The sequence below is a fragment of the Alligator sinensis genome, unplaced genomic scaffold (assembly GCF_000455745.1).
Source record: "Alligator sinensis unplaced genomic scaffold, ASM45574v1 scaffold738_1, whole genome shotgun sequence".
Taxonomy (NCBI): domain Eukaryota; kingdom Metazoa; phylum Chordata; order Crocodylia; family Alligatoridae; genus Alligator; species Alligator sinensis.
The window spans coordinates 870,686-888,264 of record NW_005842382.1 but is presented as its reverse complement, the minus strand read 5'-3'; the positions used below and the strand labels follow the sequence as shown (position 1 = coordinate 888,264).

General features: G+C 44.3%; 1 protein-coding gene across 1 annotated transcript in view; it reads right to left on the bottom strand.

Annotated features, from left to right (window-relative positions):
* Nucleotides 1–3,852: 3,852 nt before the first annotated feature.
* Nucleotides 3,853–17,579, bottom strand: part of SLC38A11 (solute carrier family 38 member 11) — a 48,077-nt gene continuing 34,350 nt past the window's right edge. Inside the window, exons 7-11 of the mRNA XM_006029486.3 lie at nt 15,497–15,567; nt 14,640–14,801; nt 12,351–12,463; nt 11,908–12,039; nt 3,853–4,187 (exon numbers count right to left, since the gene is read on the bottom strand). Coding sequence (XP_006029548.1) covers nt 3,942–4,187; nt 11,908–12,039; nt 12,351–12,463; nt 14,640–14,801; nt 15,497–15,567 — 724 coding nt within the window. The 3' untranslated portion in view covers nt 3,853–3,941. The remainder of the gene's footprint in view (nt 4,188–11,907; nt 12,040–12,350; nt 12,464–14,639; nt 14,802–15,496; nt 15,568–17,579) is intronic.

Sequence of the window (17,579 nt, the reverse complement as noted above, 5' to 3'; positions counted from 1 at the left end):
CAACAACTGCTACTCCAGGCTTGACATTTTTCAAATTGCTAAGCATCATAAAAAACTGGGCACTAGAATGGGTTGAAGATGAGATGACAAATCTTCCTCTATCCAGTCTAAAAATCAGTGAAAGTTCTGAACAGGCAGGATACGTATTTGCCATGGTTCTTTCAGAAGAATCATATGCCAGGAGCCAATAACACTGACTCTAGACACCATCTAAATCAGGGCTGTCCAATTGGCAACCCACAGGCCTTAGGTAGTCCCCAAGAAATTAACTCATGGCCCCCAGGCTCGTTGTCCAGGCACCACTACCTGCCTCAGTCTCCTGATACTGCCACTGGGGTCTGCCAGCTCCCTGTCCTTTTCCAACTTCAGCTTCCTGACCCTTGGCCCCAGGGTAAGGATGGTTGGCACACACATCTGGTGCATGCATGGCGTGGTTAGTGGGGTACTCACCGTGCAGGGGACAGAGGATGGGGATACAGGGCATACTATATGTGGTGCAGCTCCCAGTCACTCAGAAGTTAGATAGTAGGGCTGTGTGAAGTTTCAGTAGCCAATTTGATTTGGAGGAGATTCAGCCTGATTCAGGGACCAAATATCCAAATCTGAAATGAATCAGGAAACCAATTAAAAGCTCTGAATCAATTTGAATAATCAAATCAATTTGGCCACTTCAGAGATTCAGTCATAGATTAAACAGGCAGCTGACACAGCTGCCTCCAGCTGGTAAATCTGTTGGGGTTGGGGGAGGGAAGGGGCATGAGGGAGGGAGGGATTGGGGCTGGGGCAAGTTGCCCAGCTGGGGCAGGGAGGTGTTATTCAGGGTGAGAGGCGGGCATGGGATGCAGCACAGTAGTGCTGGGAGCAGGGGCTATGCACTGCTGTTGCCCAGACATTGCATGCACGCTCCCCCCGCCCCCCCGGAACTGAATGGGCCAGGCAGGGGTGAGGCTGGGCAGGGCAGCCATGGGGGCTTCTCCCACAGCGCCCCCCCCCCGGGTCAGCAATGCCCCCCCTACCAGGGCAGAGACAGGCACAGCCAGAGGAGCCACAGAAGCCCCCTGAGCTGCCCTGACTGCCCCCAGACTCTCGGTACTTAAAAAAAAAAAAGCCCCACACTCACCGACTCTGGCAGCAGTGATCAGGGCCTCTGAGGGCTCGTGGCAGAGCCCACCCTGCACAGTGCTGGGCAGTGGGGATCACTACCCCACACCAGGCATGGGTGTGGCAGCTGTCCTATTGTGCAGGTGCAGCGCGGCTCAGCAGGGTGCTGTCTGGGAGCTGGGGTGCCTCCAGCAGTCAGCCAGACCTCAGAACTGCTCAGCTGCAGTGGTCCCAGCTCCCAGACAGTGCGCAACATTCTGCCGAGCTGCACTGCACCAGTGCCATAGGGCAGCTACTGCGCGGGTGCCAGGCAGGGGAGTGTGATCCCCACTGCATGGGAGACCTTTGCCACGAGCCCTCAGAGGCCCTGATTGCCACTGCTGAGGCTGGTGAGTGCATCACTTTTTTTTTTTTGAAGTGCTAGGAGGCTGGGGCCAGGCTGGGGATGGGGTTGGGCAGGGCACTTATTGGGGCTTCTCCTGTGGGTCCCCACCCCCGAGAGAGGCAGGCACAGCTGGAGGAGACATGGGAAAACCTGCAGCCACCCAGCTGTGCCTGCCTTTCCCTGGCCAATCCAAATTGCTGAATCAGTGATGAATCTCTCATTCTGATTTGGCCAGATCGAATGGGGACAGTGATTTGAATCACCAAATTGAATTGCTGTCCTCTGAATTGGGCAAATCCAAATCAAATACTTCCCTATTCATACAGGCCTATTAGACAGCTCTGACCTTATGTGTTCCTTATACAATTTATTGCAATCTTAGGTCACAACAGCATGCAAGTAGGTTTCTCTTTCAGGATTTTCAGTGAAACCCAGGGACTAATTTGCACCCCAAATGGACGCATGAGGGAAATTTCACATTCTTCCAAGGGGTGTTTTGTTGTAGCCGTGTTGGTCTGAGGACACAGGCAGACAAGGTTCTTTGGGTAGATACGATATCCTTTATTAGACCAACTAAATAGCTGGAAAAAATTAGACTACTGTTCTTGGCTAGGGTTACCATACGTCTGGGTTTTTCCAGACATATTGTCTTTTTTGTACCCCTGTCCTCATATCTGGGTGGGTTTTTAAAATTAGAGCAAAAGTCTGGGTTTTTGCTTTTCCTCTACTTTCCCAGGCTGGCTGCTTGGAGATCAGAGCAGAGAGCAAGGTAATTGGCTGTCAAGGGTCATGTGCTCCTCACACGGGCCCTGACAAGCCACTCCTAGGTAAAGGGACAGTGTGCATGTGTGCATGCACAATGCAGGAGCTGCTTAGGCAGCAGGGCTGGTTGACAGGGGCTGCAACTCAGGAGTGAGGGGCACCAGCAAGGCGGGGTGGGGGGCGGGGGGCTGTGGGTCAGGAGTGAGGGGCATTGGCAGGGCTGGAGGGAAGCAGGGGTCTGTGGGTCAGGAGTAAGGGGCACCAGCAGGACTGAGGGGCAGGGGCCTGTGGGGTTGGTGTGAGGGGCACTGGCAGTGTTGGAGGGACAGAGGTCGGTGGGTTGGGAGTGAGGGGCACCGGAAGTGCCCAGGGGGCAGGATGCTATGGGTTCAGAGTGAGGGGAGGCTGGGCGGGGCGGGGGGGGGGGGGGGGGGGGCGCCCGCCCAGGGGCAGAGGCAGCGCATGGGCATATCACTGCTCCACCCACACAATCATATGCTCATTATCAACACATCCTTGGCATAAAGATCTTAAGATAACATAAACAGATTCCAAATAGGTGAACATGTCTTAATATGGATGCAAAACAAAGTATTTTCAGAAGCATAGCAGTACAATGAGAAACAAGGCTTAACTTTTACATTATTTACATGTGAAGCCTTAGTTCAGTAGACATAGATAAAAATCGTCTCAGTGAAAGTTGTGGATTATGCTGTTACCCGTATATTGAGCAGTGTTACTAGGGCTACCATATCACTCTCCAGTGTCAGGAGAAAAAAGGAACAAATTCACTTACAAATATAAAGAATTCTGTAGTGCTGTACATTTAGAGTGCTGTAAATTTAGTTTCTACCCTGCTATTTGCTTGGTAATGATTCTGAAAGTACGTTCTGTTGAATCAAAATAATAATAGTAAAAATGATTAAAAAACACATATGGACACTAATGCTATTTTTTATTCATGTTTTTTTAAAAAAAACCCTAAAGCATACAACTCTTACAGTGGAATCTTGTCATTCACAGTTCTTTGTGTAAAATTGCCATCATAAAGAAACCAAGTCAAGGTCTCTGCACCACCAAATCCCATGTTTGAGAGTCTGTTGGTGCATGACTCTTCCCCCCTCACCCGGCAATTGGTGAGGGGGGTGCAATTTTTATTCTAAGCTGCTTATTCTACAATTCACAGGTAGAATTCACAGGGCTACCTCAAATTCTTTGCAAAAACATAACAGCAGAATGGTATGGTCAAATCTTTCAATATAGTATTAGATGCTAGTAAAATGTTCTGTAAGGCTTTATAAAATAATTAAAACTAAATTACACTTAAATGAGGGGAAAAAGTCCATTCTGAGATGCTTGCCCCAAGCTTCTTATTAGTGTTTGTTTCCTGACTTACTAATTTGCAAAATGTAGTCCTTCGCAATGGGTTTCCAAATCAGTCATGCAATATAACAAGACTCGACTGAACAGTCTGGTCTGAGGCAATGAACCTTAAAGCATTTCAGCCTTAAAAATTAAAGCTGAATTCCTATCTGGAGAAGGATATAGCATTAAACAAAATGTGTACATATACATTGTACAGTTTAATATTTTTGTTCATGTGAAAATGTAAGAACACTCTGTTCCTGTCATATTTAAATTATCATTGGGTTCACAGGAGACAGGTAGTATATCCTCATGGTTAGGATACTGGCTAAGGTGGAAGTGTACTATTGTAAAGAGAGTTATTGCTAGGGAAACAGTAGAACATTTCTTTTCCATGGCTACATTCTTGGGGATGCAAAATAGTCAAAACGAAGCCAACTGTCATCACTAATACACCAACAGTGAGAATCAGGCAGGATATGAGACTATCTGAATGGTTCCAACGCTCTTCAGACAGCTTCAGATAACACGCTGTAGGGATGATGAAAATAAGTGGAGTAGCACTGAGAACGCCCTGGGAGTAGGAAACAACAACAAAATCCATAAGCATGTATACTCATGCCTCCAGCATAAAAAAATGAACAATTGCAATTTTCCTATATGTAAATGGAACTGTGCAAAGTGTTTCCTATGAACTGAAATTGCAATATAGTGAGGGGGTTTCCTTCCACGGGGTTAGATATTGTATTTCACTTACCCAAACACTAGCAATTCATAAAGGCACTTGTAAAAACTGTTTGAAATCTCTCAGGATTAAGAAAATAGTTGTAAATATTCATGTGGCTGAAGCAGGGTGAAATTTTATCCAGCAAACTAAAATTACATGAAATTTACCAGCTACAAAACTACAGCAAAGTCCATATATAAACAGTTCTAAAATAATTTATCATTAAGGAATATTTAGGAGCATTGCCTGGCAGGGTGTTAGAAGATATGATCAGAGGCAATACTGCTTTTGCCTTTCAAAAGAAGAAACTGAAGCTTGCTAATGCATGACGAAGCTTAATGTATCAGCGTGTAATGTAGTTTTAGCAAATTCTCAGCATAATACTATTCAGCAATGCTTTCAACTTTGTGAAAGTCCAAATCCAGAACTTTTAGGAGACTACATCTTGGCCTAAAAGCACAGCATATTCTGGATAAAGATGCATGTAATCCTATCCTAAAGGCATGTCTAAACAATAAACTGATGTTCCGGGGCACTGTCCACAAGCATCATACACTGCTCCAGGTAGGCTATTGCTTCAACTGGAATCAACGTAGCCATGTCTGCACAGGGCTAAGGGTGGACTCATTAGCACTGTCACTCAACAATTCTAATTAGCCCACCCCAAATGCCTGATAGCTTTAGCCACACTGCATTCAGTTTAGGAATCAGTCCAGCACAGCACAGCATGCTGGAAGACATTATTCTGGACCACAGTCAGGGTTTGAACAAATGGACTCTTGGGGTTGTCACAACCCAAAGTTGTGGTTTTTTTGTTTGTGTGTGCTTTGGCACCGCCAAATTATGTTCCCGCTAAATTGCAGCTCCTTTGCACGGTGGAGTTTTCTGCTGCAACAAGACAACCCACGTGCAGAAGAGTATTTCCCGCCAATTTGTAGCCTTCTTTGCATGGTGCATTTCTTTTGCATCCTAGAGATGCATGGTGCAAAGGAGTTCCCGCCATTTATATTTAGATTCATGCCACATTATTGGCCGATCCTAATATATGCACACGTGGCGGCTAGCGATTGGCTTGCTAGCCATATAAAGAGCTTGGGTAGTTTCCGCCCAAGTTGGAGAGGGAGAGAGAAAGCAAACTGGAGTTTGGGGGAAAGAGCATGAAGATCTCTAAGCGCTGCTGATTCCTTCGAACCCAGCTCTTCCCTTAAGAAGGCAATAGAGGCTTAACTACTGAACCGAACCCACGGAGCCTTAACAACTCCGGGGACCCAATTACCGAACGGCCTCTAGCCCCTCCCCGTCGTGTTCAGACGACCGAACTACCTCAGAGCACAAGTTCCACGGAGCCTAGCAAACTTCGTGAGAGAGCTTGTCGTAGTCCTCCAACGAGGATTTAAGCGGAGCTGAACCTGGAAAACTGTCCAGCCTACACCACGACCATCTTTGGTGTAAGTAAACAATCTTTTAATCTACCGCTACGAGTCTGTGCCTAATTCTAGCTTGACGCGCGCCCTCTCCGACCCCGCGTGCCCGGGCTGCTGGCCACAGCCCGCGCAGAGCACAAAAAAGGGCCCGGCTCGTGCCTGGCCCGCACAGGGGTGCTTATACATGTGATGAAAATTGGCTGTTTTTGCGGTTTAATTGCGTCACGCTGTACATGTGCGGGGGATTTTTATGATTTAAATGAGTTTGCTACGTTACAAACTAAACCACATCTGCATTTAGTTTAGTTTGCAACGTAGCTATTTGTAACACTGCAGCCTTTGAAAGTTTGCCCCACTGCCATGGTAGAGGCGGGCTGAGACAAGCAGTGGAGGGGCATGATTCTTTTTTTTTTTCCCTATGGAGCCTACATCTCCCACGGCCAGGGTGCAAACTGCTGGTGGGCCGAGCAGCTCCTAAGCTGCGGAAGGCCTCAGTCCTTCCTTCCACGGCAGTGGTGCCCCCTGGGGCTGCCCAGGCGGACGGCTAGTGGGGGGTGCTGCCCTAGCTTGGGATCAGGAAACAGTTGGATTGGACTGGGTGCTGCCTGCGAGCTGGGGCAGCCACCCATCCGCTAGCTGCCCACCTGGGTGGCCCTGGGGTGGCACCGTCACTGTGGAGGGAAGGTCCGGGGCTCTTCTTATCTCAGTGCCCACTGGCAGCTTGCTCCCTGGCTGCAGGAGACATGGCAGGCTCTGGGAAGATGGAGGGGGGTAGAAGGATCAGGGATCACTCCCCTTGCCATGTTTTTTTTTTCCCCTCTGTGGTGGTGACGCCCTCTGGGGCTGCCCGGGCAGGGTGCTAGCTGTGCGGATGCTGCCCCAGACCTCCAGATCCAACTCTTCCCTGAGACTCCATGCTGGAAGCCCACCGGGCGCTTCTCGGGGAAGAGTTGGATCTGGCGGGTGCTGCCTGCAAGCTGAGGCAGCACCCACATAGCCAGGTACAGTCACAGAGGGAAGAACTGGGCCTCCCTGGAGCTCAGGTGCTGCATGGCTCAGCAGCAGCTGGCATGGGCAGGGTCCACAGGAAAAAAAAAGAAAAAAAAGGATCTGGATCCTTTGTTTTCCCAAAAGGCCCTCCCTGCCTCTCCTGCAGTCGGGTAGTGAGCTGCTGGCAGGCCCTGAGCTGCAGGACTTTCCCTCCACAGTGGTGGCACTCCTCAGGCAGCACCTGCCCACTAGTAGCCCACCCAGGCAGCCTCAGGGGGCACCACCACCACAGAGGGAAGGACCAGGGACCCCTGCAGCTCAGGGGCTAATTGGCCTGCCGGCAGCTCACCCCCCAGCTGCAGAAGAGGCAGGCAGGTTGTGCAGGGCGGGGACAAAATGATCAGGCCCCTCACTGTAACAGGATGGAAGCCCCTAAATTGCAATGGTGGGTTTTTAATTGCCGCAATTAAAAACCCAACTGTTTCAATTTAGGGGACTAAACCCCCGTCACATGTACAAGTGACCTTGGAGTGGCTACAGAAATGGAGGGGGAACTGGTGTCTGGAGTGCTCAACAGCTGTTATATCACAACTGTTATGTCTGCACAAGCCTATAGCAATACCAGTGAGAAATTCAGGAACAAATCCAGAGGGGGTGCAGTGGTAGTCGCACCTATTTTGACCCACACTGTGAGAGCAGTGATTGGCATCTATTTTTAAGTCCCTGAGGCAGATAAAAATCCACCCTTCTCCCTATTCTCAGCACCCACTCTCTTCCTCAGTGCTCAGCAGTAGGTCCCCTTCCTTCCCACTTCCCTGCCTGCTGTTATCATGGTCTGCAAATGGCCTAGCAGTGGGGGAGGGCTCCAGAGCTGCCCCTTTTCTGCTTCAATTGGGCTGTGCGGAGAGCCAGGCTCAGGTAGGGACAGTGGCAGCAGCAATGGTGGGCAGGTTTCCCCTTCCTGCCTGTTTCCGCTCCAAATATTCCATGCCAGGGGGAACTGCCCTGTCTTATTACTGCTGTCCCTGGTGAAGCCTGGAAGGTGGGGACAGCAGCAGAGGTGGGCAGGTCTCTCTGTGCCCAGAGACATAAGTAGAGATAGCAAGGAAGGGAATGGGAGGAGAGGGGAGGTACTGATGAACAGAAAGAGGGATGGAGGGGTTGCCTAAAGCTGGGAGGTGGGGATTCTTACTTATTTCAGGGAAACTTGAAAAAAATCTCCAGCTACTGCTCCCACCTCCACCTTTTAAAAATCCCAGATCTGCCTAAATTGTAATGGTTTTGCCATAACTGTATGACAGCAGGCTAATGCACACCCAACTTGTTACAGCATAAAAGTTGCAGTGGTCCCCCTCTCTTTCTAAAGCTACTCCAAGTGCATGTGCAGACATGGACTAAGTTAAAAACAGTGCAAGCTTGAATATTAGTTGCAGCCAACTATCACTTGCCATCAGAGAGCTCTGCATTCATAAGTAAGATTTAAGAAGTTGCCATCCTGATACACAGTTTATGGGCAACATTCATTAATGAATTAGTTTATTGATTTAGGAGACAGCCATAGAGTGATATACTCCAATTTTATATATTTTTTGTTTCATTTGTTTGTTGACCCATATATTGTTATGCTGAAAGGTGTTAGTATTTGTTACAGATTTGGTAAAAACTAAAATGTATACTAGCCATCTTTAGTTCTGGCTACATAAATGTGCAATTCAGTTTTATGATGGCTAAAACTGAAGAACCCAAAGGACATGTGAAAGGACAACACAGAAGCTAAACTATGTGGCCTAGAGGTTTTCTCTGTGAAAATGCAGTAATGCAGTAGGTAGAACAGGGCTTTTGGCTTCAACTGCATGTTTCTGTGTATAATTAAAAGGAACCAGTAAGCAGAAAGAAAGTAAACAGGCAGTGAAGGGATCAGTAATGAGTATGGTCCATGCTAAGAGTAAGAGCCAAGGGACAGAGCTTCTTTGTAGTACAGCATTTGCTGTGAGGGTAGATTTGGATTCCTGTACAAGAAGACTGAGTTTTGGGTACATTCCTTACAAAAGAACAGGACTCATTCCTTACAAAAGAACAGGACTCCTCCAGCTAAAATACCTGGCTCATCAATTTTTCTTTATAATGCTCACCATCTGATAAGGCCTTGATTACTGTTTAAATGGTTGGGACAGATGGGCAAGAATACAGTATTTATGGGCTATTAAGTCCCAAGTAATTATTTAAAAACCTTTACAGCTGAAAATATTTAACAATAAAAATCAGGCATGTTTACTAGTCTTAGGAAGATAATAGAGTTGGCATACATTGCTGGCTCCTTGTTGTAACATAATTGATTCAGATCTGTAGCACTGTATCAGGGATGTAATTCTGGGTAATGAGAAAGACTTTACACTGAAAAGAAGTTGCTGTTGATGAATAATGCATGTATGACTGTCATATATTTATAACTTAAAACAGAAAGAAATGTTGAAAAGCACATTACTAACAGATGCCCAAGAAATCAGATTTGGGGGATATATTAATGTTAACATATAGAAGGGATTAATTACAAGGAACAATGAAGGTAATTATTTCAGAGAGGTTAATTGGATAGCTTATCTGGATGCTAGGATCAGTACAGCAGCATTAGTGTGAGCATGAGCAGCTAAGTAAGCTGGTATCAAAACTTCTTTCTACCACTCAAGAGAAAGTTAAACTGCATTGTGAATGAGAAAGATGCATTGTTGAAGTTTGCTTGTTAAAGCCCTATCCTGAAAGCTTTACTCTTGGGAAAGTGCTTGCACTTGTGTGGAGATCAACTCACTTCCTTTTCTTCACAATTTCAGTGAGGTTTGGCTAGGGTTACCATACATCTGGGTTTTCCCAGACATGTCCTCTTTTTTGGACCCCTGTGCTGCATCTGGGTGGGTTTTTAAAATAAGAGCAAAATTTCCAGATTTTCTGTTCTCTCGGGCTCACTCCTTGGGGCTAGGAGAAGCGGGCAAGGTGATTGGCTGTCGGGAGTCACATACTTCCTGCGCAGGCCCTGGCAAGCCAGAAGAGAGAGTGCATGTGCATGCAATGCAGCAGGGCTGTGGGGGGCCAGGGTCTGCAGGTCAGGAGTGTGGGGCACCATCAGGGCTGGGGGGCAGAGGCTGTGGGTCAGGAGTGAGGGGCACTGCTGGGCTGGGAGAGCCACAGGGGGCTGCAGATCAGGAGTGAGGGGCATGGGGGATGGGACGGGTGTCTGTGGGGTGTGCAGGGCACTGGCAGTGCCAGGGGACTGCGAGTCAGGAGTGAGGGGCACCAGTAAGGGGTAGGGGGCAGGGTACTGCTGTTTGGGAGTGAGGGGCACTGGCAGGGCTGGGATCAGTGGGTCTGGAGTGAGGGGCAGCAGCAGAGCTAGGGGTGTGGCTTGTCAGTGAGGGGCAAATAACAGGAAGAGGCAGGGTACTGGCATGTCACTGCCCCCCCCTTCCCATGATATTCCCCTTGCACCCCAACTCCTCCCCCCAAAGGCGTCTTCTTTTTTGGACCTGGAAACATGGTAACCCTATTGCTGGATCAGGTGTGTAAATTGTCAACTAAGGACAGTAACATATGCAGCCCCCTTTTTGGATGCTCTTGAGCAAAGTTGGTAATGTTTTTGGCAGGGGGCTGGAATGACCCAATTTAGGGCTGAGAGGGGGGACAGTAGCATCTGGCTGCCTTTGCCACTTCTCTCTGTAATGAGGCTGGGTACAGCACAGGAAGAGCTCCACCTTTGTCAAAGCCCTGGGGAACTGACTGCCACACAGGTTCAGGTAGTACTTTCTCTCTTCCAAAGGTCACTGTGCTCAGCTTCAGCAGTGTGGGCAGACCCCACACCGCCAAATGCTGCCTAAGCCATGACTCCATGGGCTGGATCTGGCCTGGGAGCCATAGTTTGCCACCCCTGCTCTTAAGTGTTAAAAGCAGTGGCTTTTCTTTAAAAAGTCTCTATGAATTCCCAGGTGTTGTACATTGATGCATGACATTATGTAGATTCCCCAAACTGAAATTGAAGTTAAATTCACAGGATTAAGGGGAGTTTATAAAATGAGGATTACCACAAAAACTGACTCCCTGATTTAGGAATATGTTTATTTTGCTTTTCTGGTGTCTTGACAGCATGGTTGGGAAGTCTGCCCTACCCACTGAAAAATGAGGCAGGGAAGATGTCATCTTGGAGCACCTCATTGCTCCTCTCAAGCACAGCGGAGAGAGAGTTCAAGTGTAGCAGCAGGAAGCACCCTGAGGGAAGCTCAACTGCCTCATGTCCAAGTTTTGTGGGTAGGGAGAGGCCATGTGCCTTGGCCTCCCATTCTGAAACACCAAGGAAGCAGTACAGACATACCCTCAAAAGGCTTTTTTGTTGAACTACAGAGTCTACTTTATGAAGAACACAAGTCTTCTGTATGACTCTCGTCAACTGATAATCAAAATAAGGGAGTCTGTTAGGTCAGAATGTGGTTCCCATCAGCAAAACCAGTTTCAGCCTAAAAGTTTTAAAGGAAAGAAAAACCATGTCTGTTTTTAAACTGAATTCTCTATTTAGCACCATGCACCTTGACTTCAAAGTGGCCTAGGGAGGTTGCTTTACAATGTACACATTTTCCCTTTGAAAAATTTAGATTTGGATTCTTGGACTATCAAACTCCAATGAAGACCATGGTGGCAGTGTGGTATAAAGAAAATACCAGTACAGTAACAGTGGTGACCTATGTTAGGAATTGGCTCTAACCACCCTTCTGCCATGTGCTCAACAAAAGTGAGCAGAACTGCTTTGGGAGCAGTCCTGGATAGAGGAGGTAGTGATCCAACATGGGATATCTACAATAAGAATCAATATTTGAATGGGTCCCACTGTTCTCAATTCTTTTCTAACACATTTGACTATTGGACGTCATGGCTACATCGGCTGCTTATTTACTCTTCTGTGTTTTGAATGTCCTCCAGATGTCTAGTCTTCTTCCTTAGCTTCAGGCCATGTCTTCTTTCTTACCATCTTTTGGAGGTGATGAATAATTCTCTCTCTGACAGTCGATACAAAACACAATGCTACATTCATTTTAATAGGCCTGTAGATTTTCATAACCATATAACAATGAAAAGGCGACTTATTTAATAATAGAGCATCCAGGTGTACTTACATTCAGCTCTAGAACTATTCCAAGACAATCGTATACTAAAGAGATGCCTGTGGCTACAGCAACAATGATTATTGTCACAACAACGTGGAAAACTGTTGTTAGATTCCCTTTGAAAAACACATTAGCAATGACCTGAAATGGAAACAGAACTTTAACTTTGCTTTTTCATTTTATTTCAATGAGCAGAATGTGTTAAATTCTTTATGTTATGCCTTATAACACAATTGAAAAGAGAGGGTGAAGATGTAATGACTTTCAGCCTTAGCCATTTTGCAATTCTAGCACAGAAACAATATAATAATGACTGAATAAATGCTATCTGTAGTATACACCAGGCCAGTAACTACTGATCTTCACTAAAGATCAGTCAGTGACTGCAATTAGAACAGATCTCTCCATCTACTTTACAGATTAATATCATGGGAAGTATGGTAAAAGCTCACCTCTCGGGTCACAAAACATTCAATTGGGAAAGTTAGGATTACAGTGACTCCATAACAAAATCTTCCAAATGTAGCAAGGTCATCATCTCTACAGTAGTTTTCAAATAGGTCCCCTGGAGAATAGTAAAATACAAAATTATTTCCAAATATATGACAACTGTGACTAATTATGAGGTGACATTAGACTTTTGCAAATAGAGATATTTAAGTCACTGGAACAACATTGTGCAAACACTTGAGATTTCCTGACCCACTTTGTGAGGCACAGATCAGGAAGAGATAATTATACAGTCACAAATTACATTCAGAATGAACTGTCACTATCACCATCTCCTATGAGTAGCAGTTTTCTCTATTATTACTTGAGATCTCAAGATCATTTCCAGGTTGGTATTTATCTTTTTTAAAAATCATATGGCTGACTGTGTTGCCATCCCTACATTTTGCAGCTCTCTTTTTTTAATTGAAATTTTAAGGCAACTGGTGTTTATTTAAAATCTGTATGTGACAGTTTTAGAAAGAAAAAAATTCTAGATAAACAAACAGATTTCCTTTAAAAAATGTTATTCATAGGACAAGAACAATCGCATAAGGAAGACTAGATGGGTGCATCTGGAGACTTGCATTTCCTGCATATCACATTACAGGATCTAATCACAGCTGTAAAAACTATATTACAGGGCTTCACATATATATTGACCTTTGTAAATACACTCCAGTTAATACTCCAGTTTTTTTTTTTTTTTTAATATCTAACTACCATACTATTGCCAGACAATTTGAAACACCATCCTACCTAATGATTATAACAAAGGACCTGAGGAAAGATGAACATAGATGTATGGCTGAGAAATGCAAGCAAATCTTAAGATCAGAACAAGGTAGGTTAACAGATATCTTCTCTCTTAATGCTATTGTGCTATGGATGGTCTGGCACCTACAAAACAACCAGATTTGTTCTGGAAAAACCAGGGACTGAGTGACTTGGAAAAGCCAGAACGTTAGAGGAAATTGCTTTGTAGTATAAACACAAAGGGGCAGATGACATAGATTTTCCTGCTCTTGAAAGGTCTGTCATAGGCATTCTGCTCTCAGTCAGTCCAGATAAAAATCAGGATATAATCAGTGGCTAGAATAAATTGTTCTCTTGGATACAAAATGTAATCAAGTAGGTTTACACAGGGGGCAGATCTGACCCATAGAGCCAGTTTATTTGGATCAGAGCCAGGGAATTTCCGCAGTGTTTTGGCCGAATTTTGATGGTGTGGGGCTCTACCTGCGTGGGGGCAGCAGCACTACAGTGGGAAGTAGGGACTGTGGCACTGGTGCAGGCTGGGCTGGAACTGGCTCATGCTCAGAGCTAAGCTCTGTTAAAGCAGTCCCAGTTTCAAAAATTTGCCAGCTGGGTTTAAAATGGCAACTGCTCATACTGGTATAGGAATGGACAGAATCATCCAAATGCATGCTCGTGAGTGGTAAGCCCTCTCCCATTTTAAGATGTTACCTTGTTACATCAATTCACAACCAAAGAGATGTTTCCTGCTCCTCTTCCCTCCCTCCCCCAGTCTATTAAAGTCCCCACATCTCCCTGTGAGCTACCGGGAATGAGTTTCTTTGCACCATGTTTACGTATCTATGGCAGATTCATTCTGGCTGGTGTAAGTAGAGATAAGTCATACCAGGCTGAGCTAGCCTTGCCACCAGCAGAGAGTAATTATTCTCGAACAAGTGTAGGTGATGATGATTATAACACTGGTGTCCTCTGTCAGGGTTTCAGCTGGGGGCATGGGGAGAGGCCGTAAATTTAAAGCTAGATATTGTAACTGCACTATTAGCAACAGATGCCAATGGGGTGTGCAAATACTGCTTAGTCTTTTACACTTTGCTCCTTAAATCCCCAAACACCCTGGCCTTTACTCTGGGTATTTTTTACACTTTGCTAATCCTTCAATTGGGAGGCTGGCATTAATCAGTTACAGCAGCTTGGTGCTGATACGTGTCCTTGGTGCTGGTTTTCCATCAGCAGTGACCCCCCAGCTTCAAGTCGACTCCATCTTATGCTATCACAGGACCTCCGATGAGCTTTTCCTACTTGCTTGCCTTCTGATTACTGGATGTGAAGGATAAATTCCAGTTCCTCCTTCATAAGTAGAAATAAAAAGACAACGGCAAGGATCAGCTTGGAATTCTTCCCTCTCCTGTGTATTTTGTAAAGCAGAAGACTGGAAAGAAGGATGGAGATGCCAGAGACTAAAATAAACATTAAAATGGATGGACTGAGCATCTTACCTTCTGTGTATCCTTTAAATGTCACATATCCACATGCAGCAAACATCATGCTGATAGACACAGCAAGTGAGACAGACACATGTGTGATGCGAGACCAGTTACTTAGAGTGGGTTCTTCCAAAGAGCCATATATTAAAAAGCTGTTATGGTGGCAAATGAATGCTGAAACACACATGGCAATTAATAGCAATCACATGCATTTTACTAAAATCAATGATTCATAGCAGGCTAACCTTGCAAATTGTGTACTCCAAGGCAGTGGAAGTATGGCACAGCTTAAATTAATTGATTATTACAAACAAACATGAAGTAGGTGATGAGTAGCAAAGCTCACAGCCTGAAATACTAGCTACTTTTCCAATTCTGTGAATGTCTCCAATTTCCTTTCATCTTATTTGGTTCTCACTAATCCATCATTCTTCCCTCCACTAGACACAGATATCTGTCATACTTCCATGCCGATCTCCAGTTTCTTCTTTTGCTACTCTCTTCAGTGTAAGACTGTGACCCCACAGTACCAGTTCCTACTCTGGTATTCTCTGTGACATGCACATTGTGCAGTAACAAGCAACATGGAGACCACAAAGCAAAATCAGTACTTATAGGGAGGTGTGAGAACAGTAGTAGGGCTTATGAATATTTGAGGAGACATCAAATTTTGAGGAATGATTTCATTTCAACTACTGGGAGAGAATGAGACCCAACTTAATTTTGCCTAGAACAGCTTAATAAATACTAATATCCAAACTTAAAAGGGGGTGCCTACTTGCTGGCTAGATCAAAATATATAAAATAAAACTACTTAACATAGCAAGATGGACTGCAGGTTGAGAAGAAATGTTCAGACACAAACTTACCAAAGGACATCACCCCAATGGCTTGTACTGCATTAGACTTTGCAAATACCCAAGCATTCTCTGTTTGGGGTCTAAAATAAAACATTGTTTTAATAGAATGTCCCCTTTCTTGTGATCAGGAATTTTAAATACCATATAGAACGAAGTGACACTGGTGAACCCTTGGAACTCTGCATGCCAGGTCTGCATGTGCCAGCTGCTTTCAATAAGCAAAGTAGCTCCAGAAATACAAGTAGACCTTTATTAAAACAACCTATCTGGGAACAGCTGTCAGCACAGTGAAAGCCAAGGTGCTCATTCAAATAACCCCCCAGTCTCTACTTCTCCTGGAAGCAAATCCCAAGGATTTCAATGGCTACACGTCCTATACAAAAAGTGTGTGTGTGTGTGTGTAAGTAAATAATAAAGTTTTAATCAGCTGGATTAAAGAGTAAGTACTACAGGATCACAGCCAGGGCCCTAGATTGGTAGAAAATGGATTTAGGCCCATCCCAAACTTTCATCCTTATTAGGTAACATGCATACAGAATGAGTATCATTCCAGATGTCCACACATTATATTTTTCCAGTTATACTAGTAAAATTATACACATGTTCTTCAACTGCTATAGGGCTTGGTATAGGTAAAATGTATTGGAATAAATCCCCTGTAGACAGTTTTATTCTAGAATTAGACTTTTTTTCTGATTTAACTTGAGCTATGGCCAAAGCAATATAAATTAGACAAAGAAGAAGAATTTTTGTAGCAGAATAAGAGTATCTATATGGGAAATTATTCCAGTATCACCAATGTTTTAAAATCATGTCCTCCCTTAGGACAGTGTAATTTTCCTGTGTAGAAAAGTCCTAGGAGTACGTAAAAAAAAAAAAAAAAAAAACAAAAATGGTCCAAAAGAATAGCTTTACAAAATTAATTTGTGCTGACTGACGGTTTTTAATCAGTCAGTTACCACTTCCATATATGTATTTTAAAAATTATTTCAGGGTATAATTTCTTGTTGCATTGTACAGAGAGACCCAACTGTCTAAATTGCTTTTAGTCTTTAATTCAGAAACATCCTCTGAGGAGGACTGAAGAAAGCAGCTCAGATCAGACTGAGCACAGAAAAGAAATCTGGCAGCAATCTTTGTTAAATCAGATCCAGAGTTTGAGTTACAAAATTCCATCCTGCATAAAAAAAAATCATAAAGCTCTTCTTCATTTTAATGTACATGGTAGGGAAATCTGGGTGGGTGACGGGAGAGAGAACACCTTTTTTCTAATTTTGGTCTGCAAAAGTATCAATTGAAATGTGCTTGCCTGTTGAGCATTTCTTTAACTGCTCTACAGAAGAGATAAAAAAGCGAGAGAGAACATTGCCACATAGTCAGTTGCTTGCTCCAGTTTCCACCACATTTTGAGGAAGCTGCTGCCACCTGCTGCCGTAATCCTACTATAATGTAACACAGCGTGACAATCATTATACCACCTCTGCCAAGAGAATAACACTTTCTTCCTTTTTGTTGATGACTTAATCTGCGTTTTCACAGTCCTCCTATCTTACTTTAAGACTTTATTGTTACCAAATTTTTTAATTCTTTCAAGTCAGTTCTTTTCTCTTTTCCAATATTTATCTTCCCCCTTCTTTAAATCTGAAGTGCCCTCCAGAAGAGGGATTTTAACAACTTGATTATTCCAGCTACACAAAACACTACTGAGGTTATATTATGATTACACTGCTTTGCTTTTAAAGAACTATCAAATAGTAAATTCTTATTTTCCATCTTAGAAATATGGCTTTTTCAAGACAGCATATTTAGGTTTGATTCAGAAAAGCTATTCTTCATCTCATGCTTAACTTTTAAATAGAATTTGAGTATATGCTTAAGGTAAAGACATGCTTAATTGCTGTCATAATTCAGCCCCTACCTAAGTACTCTGTTAACATAGGCTCAGGCAAAGATACAGTACATGGACTGGATGTATAACATATTTTTATCTTTCATACTGTTTCCAGTATTATCAAAATCATGTGAGGGCTCAAAAAACAAACAACAAAAAATCCAACAACAACAAAAATCAATAAACTTGCCTCCAAAGCAT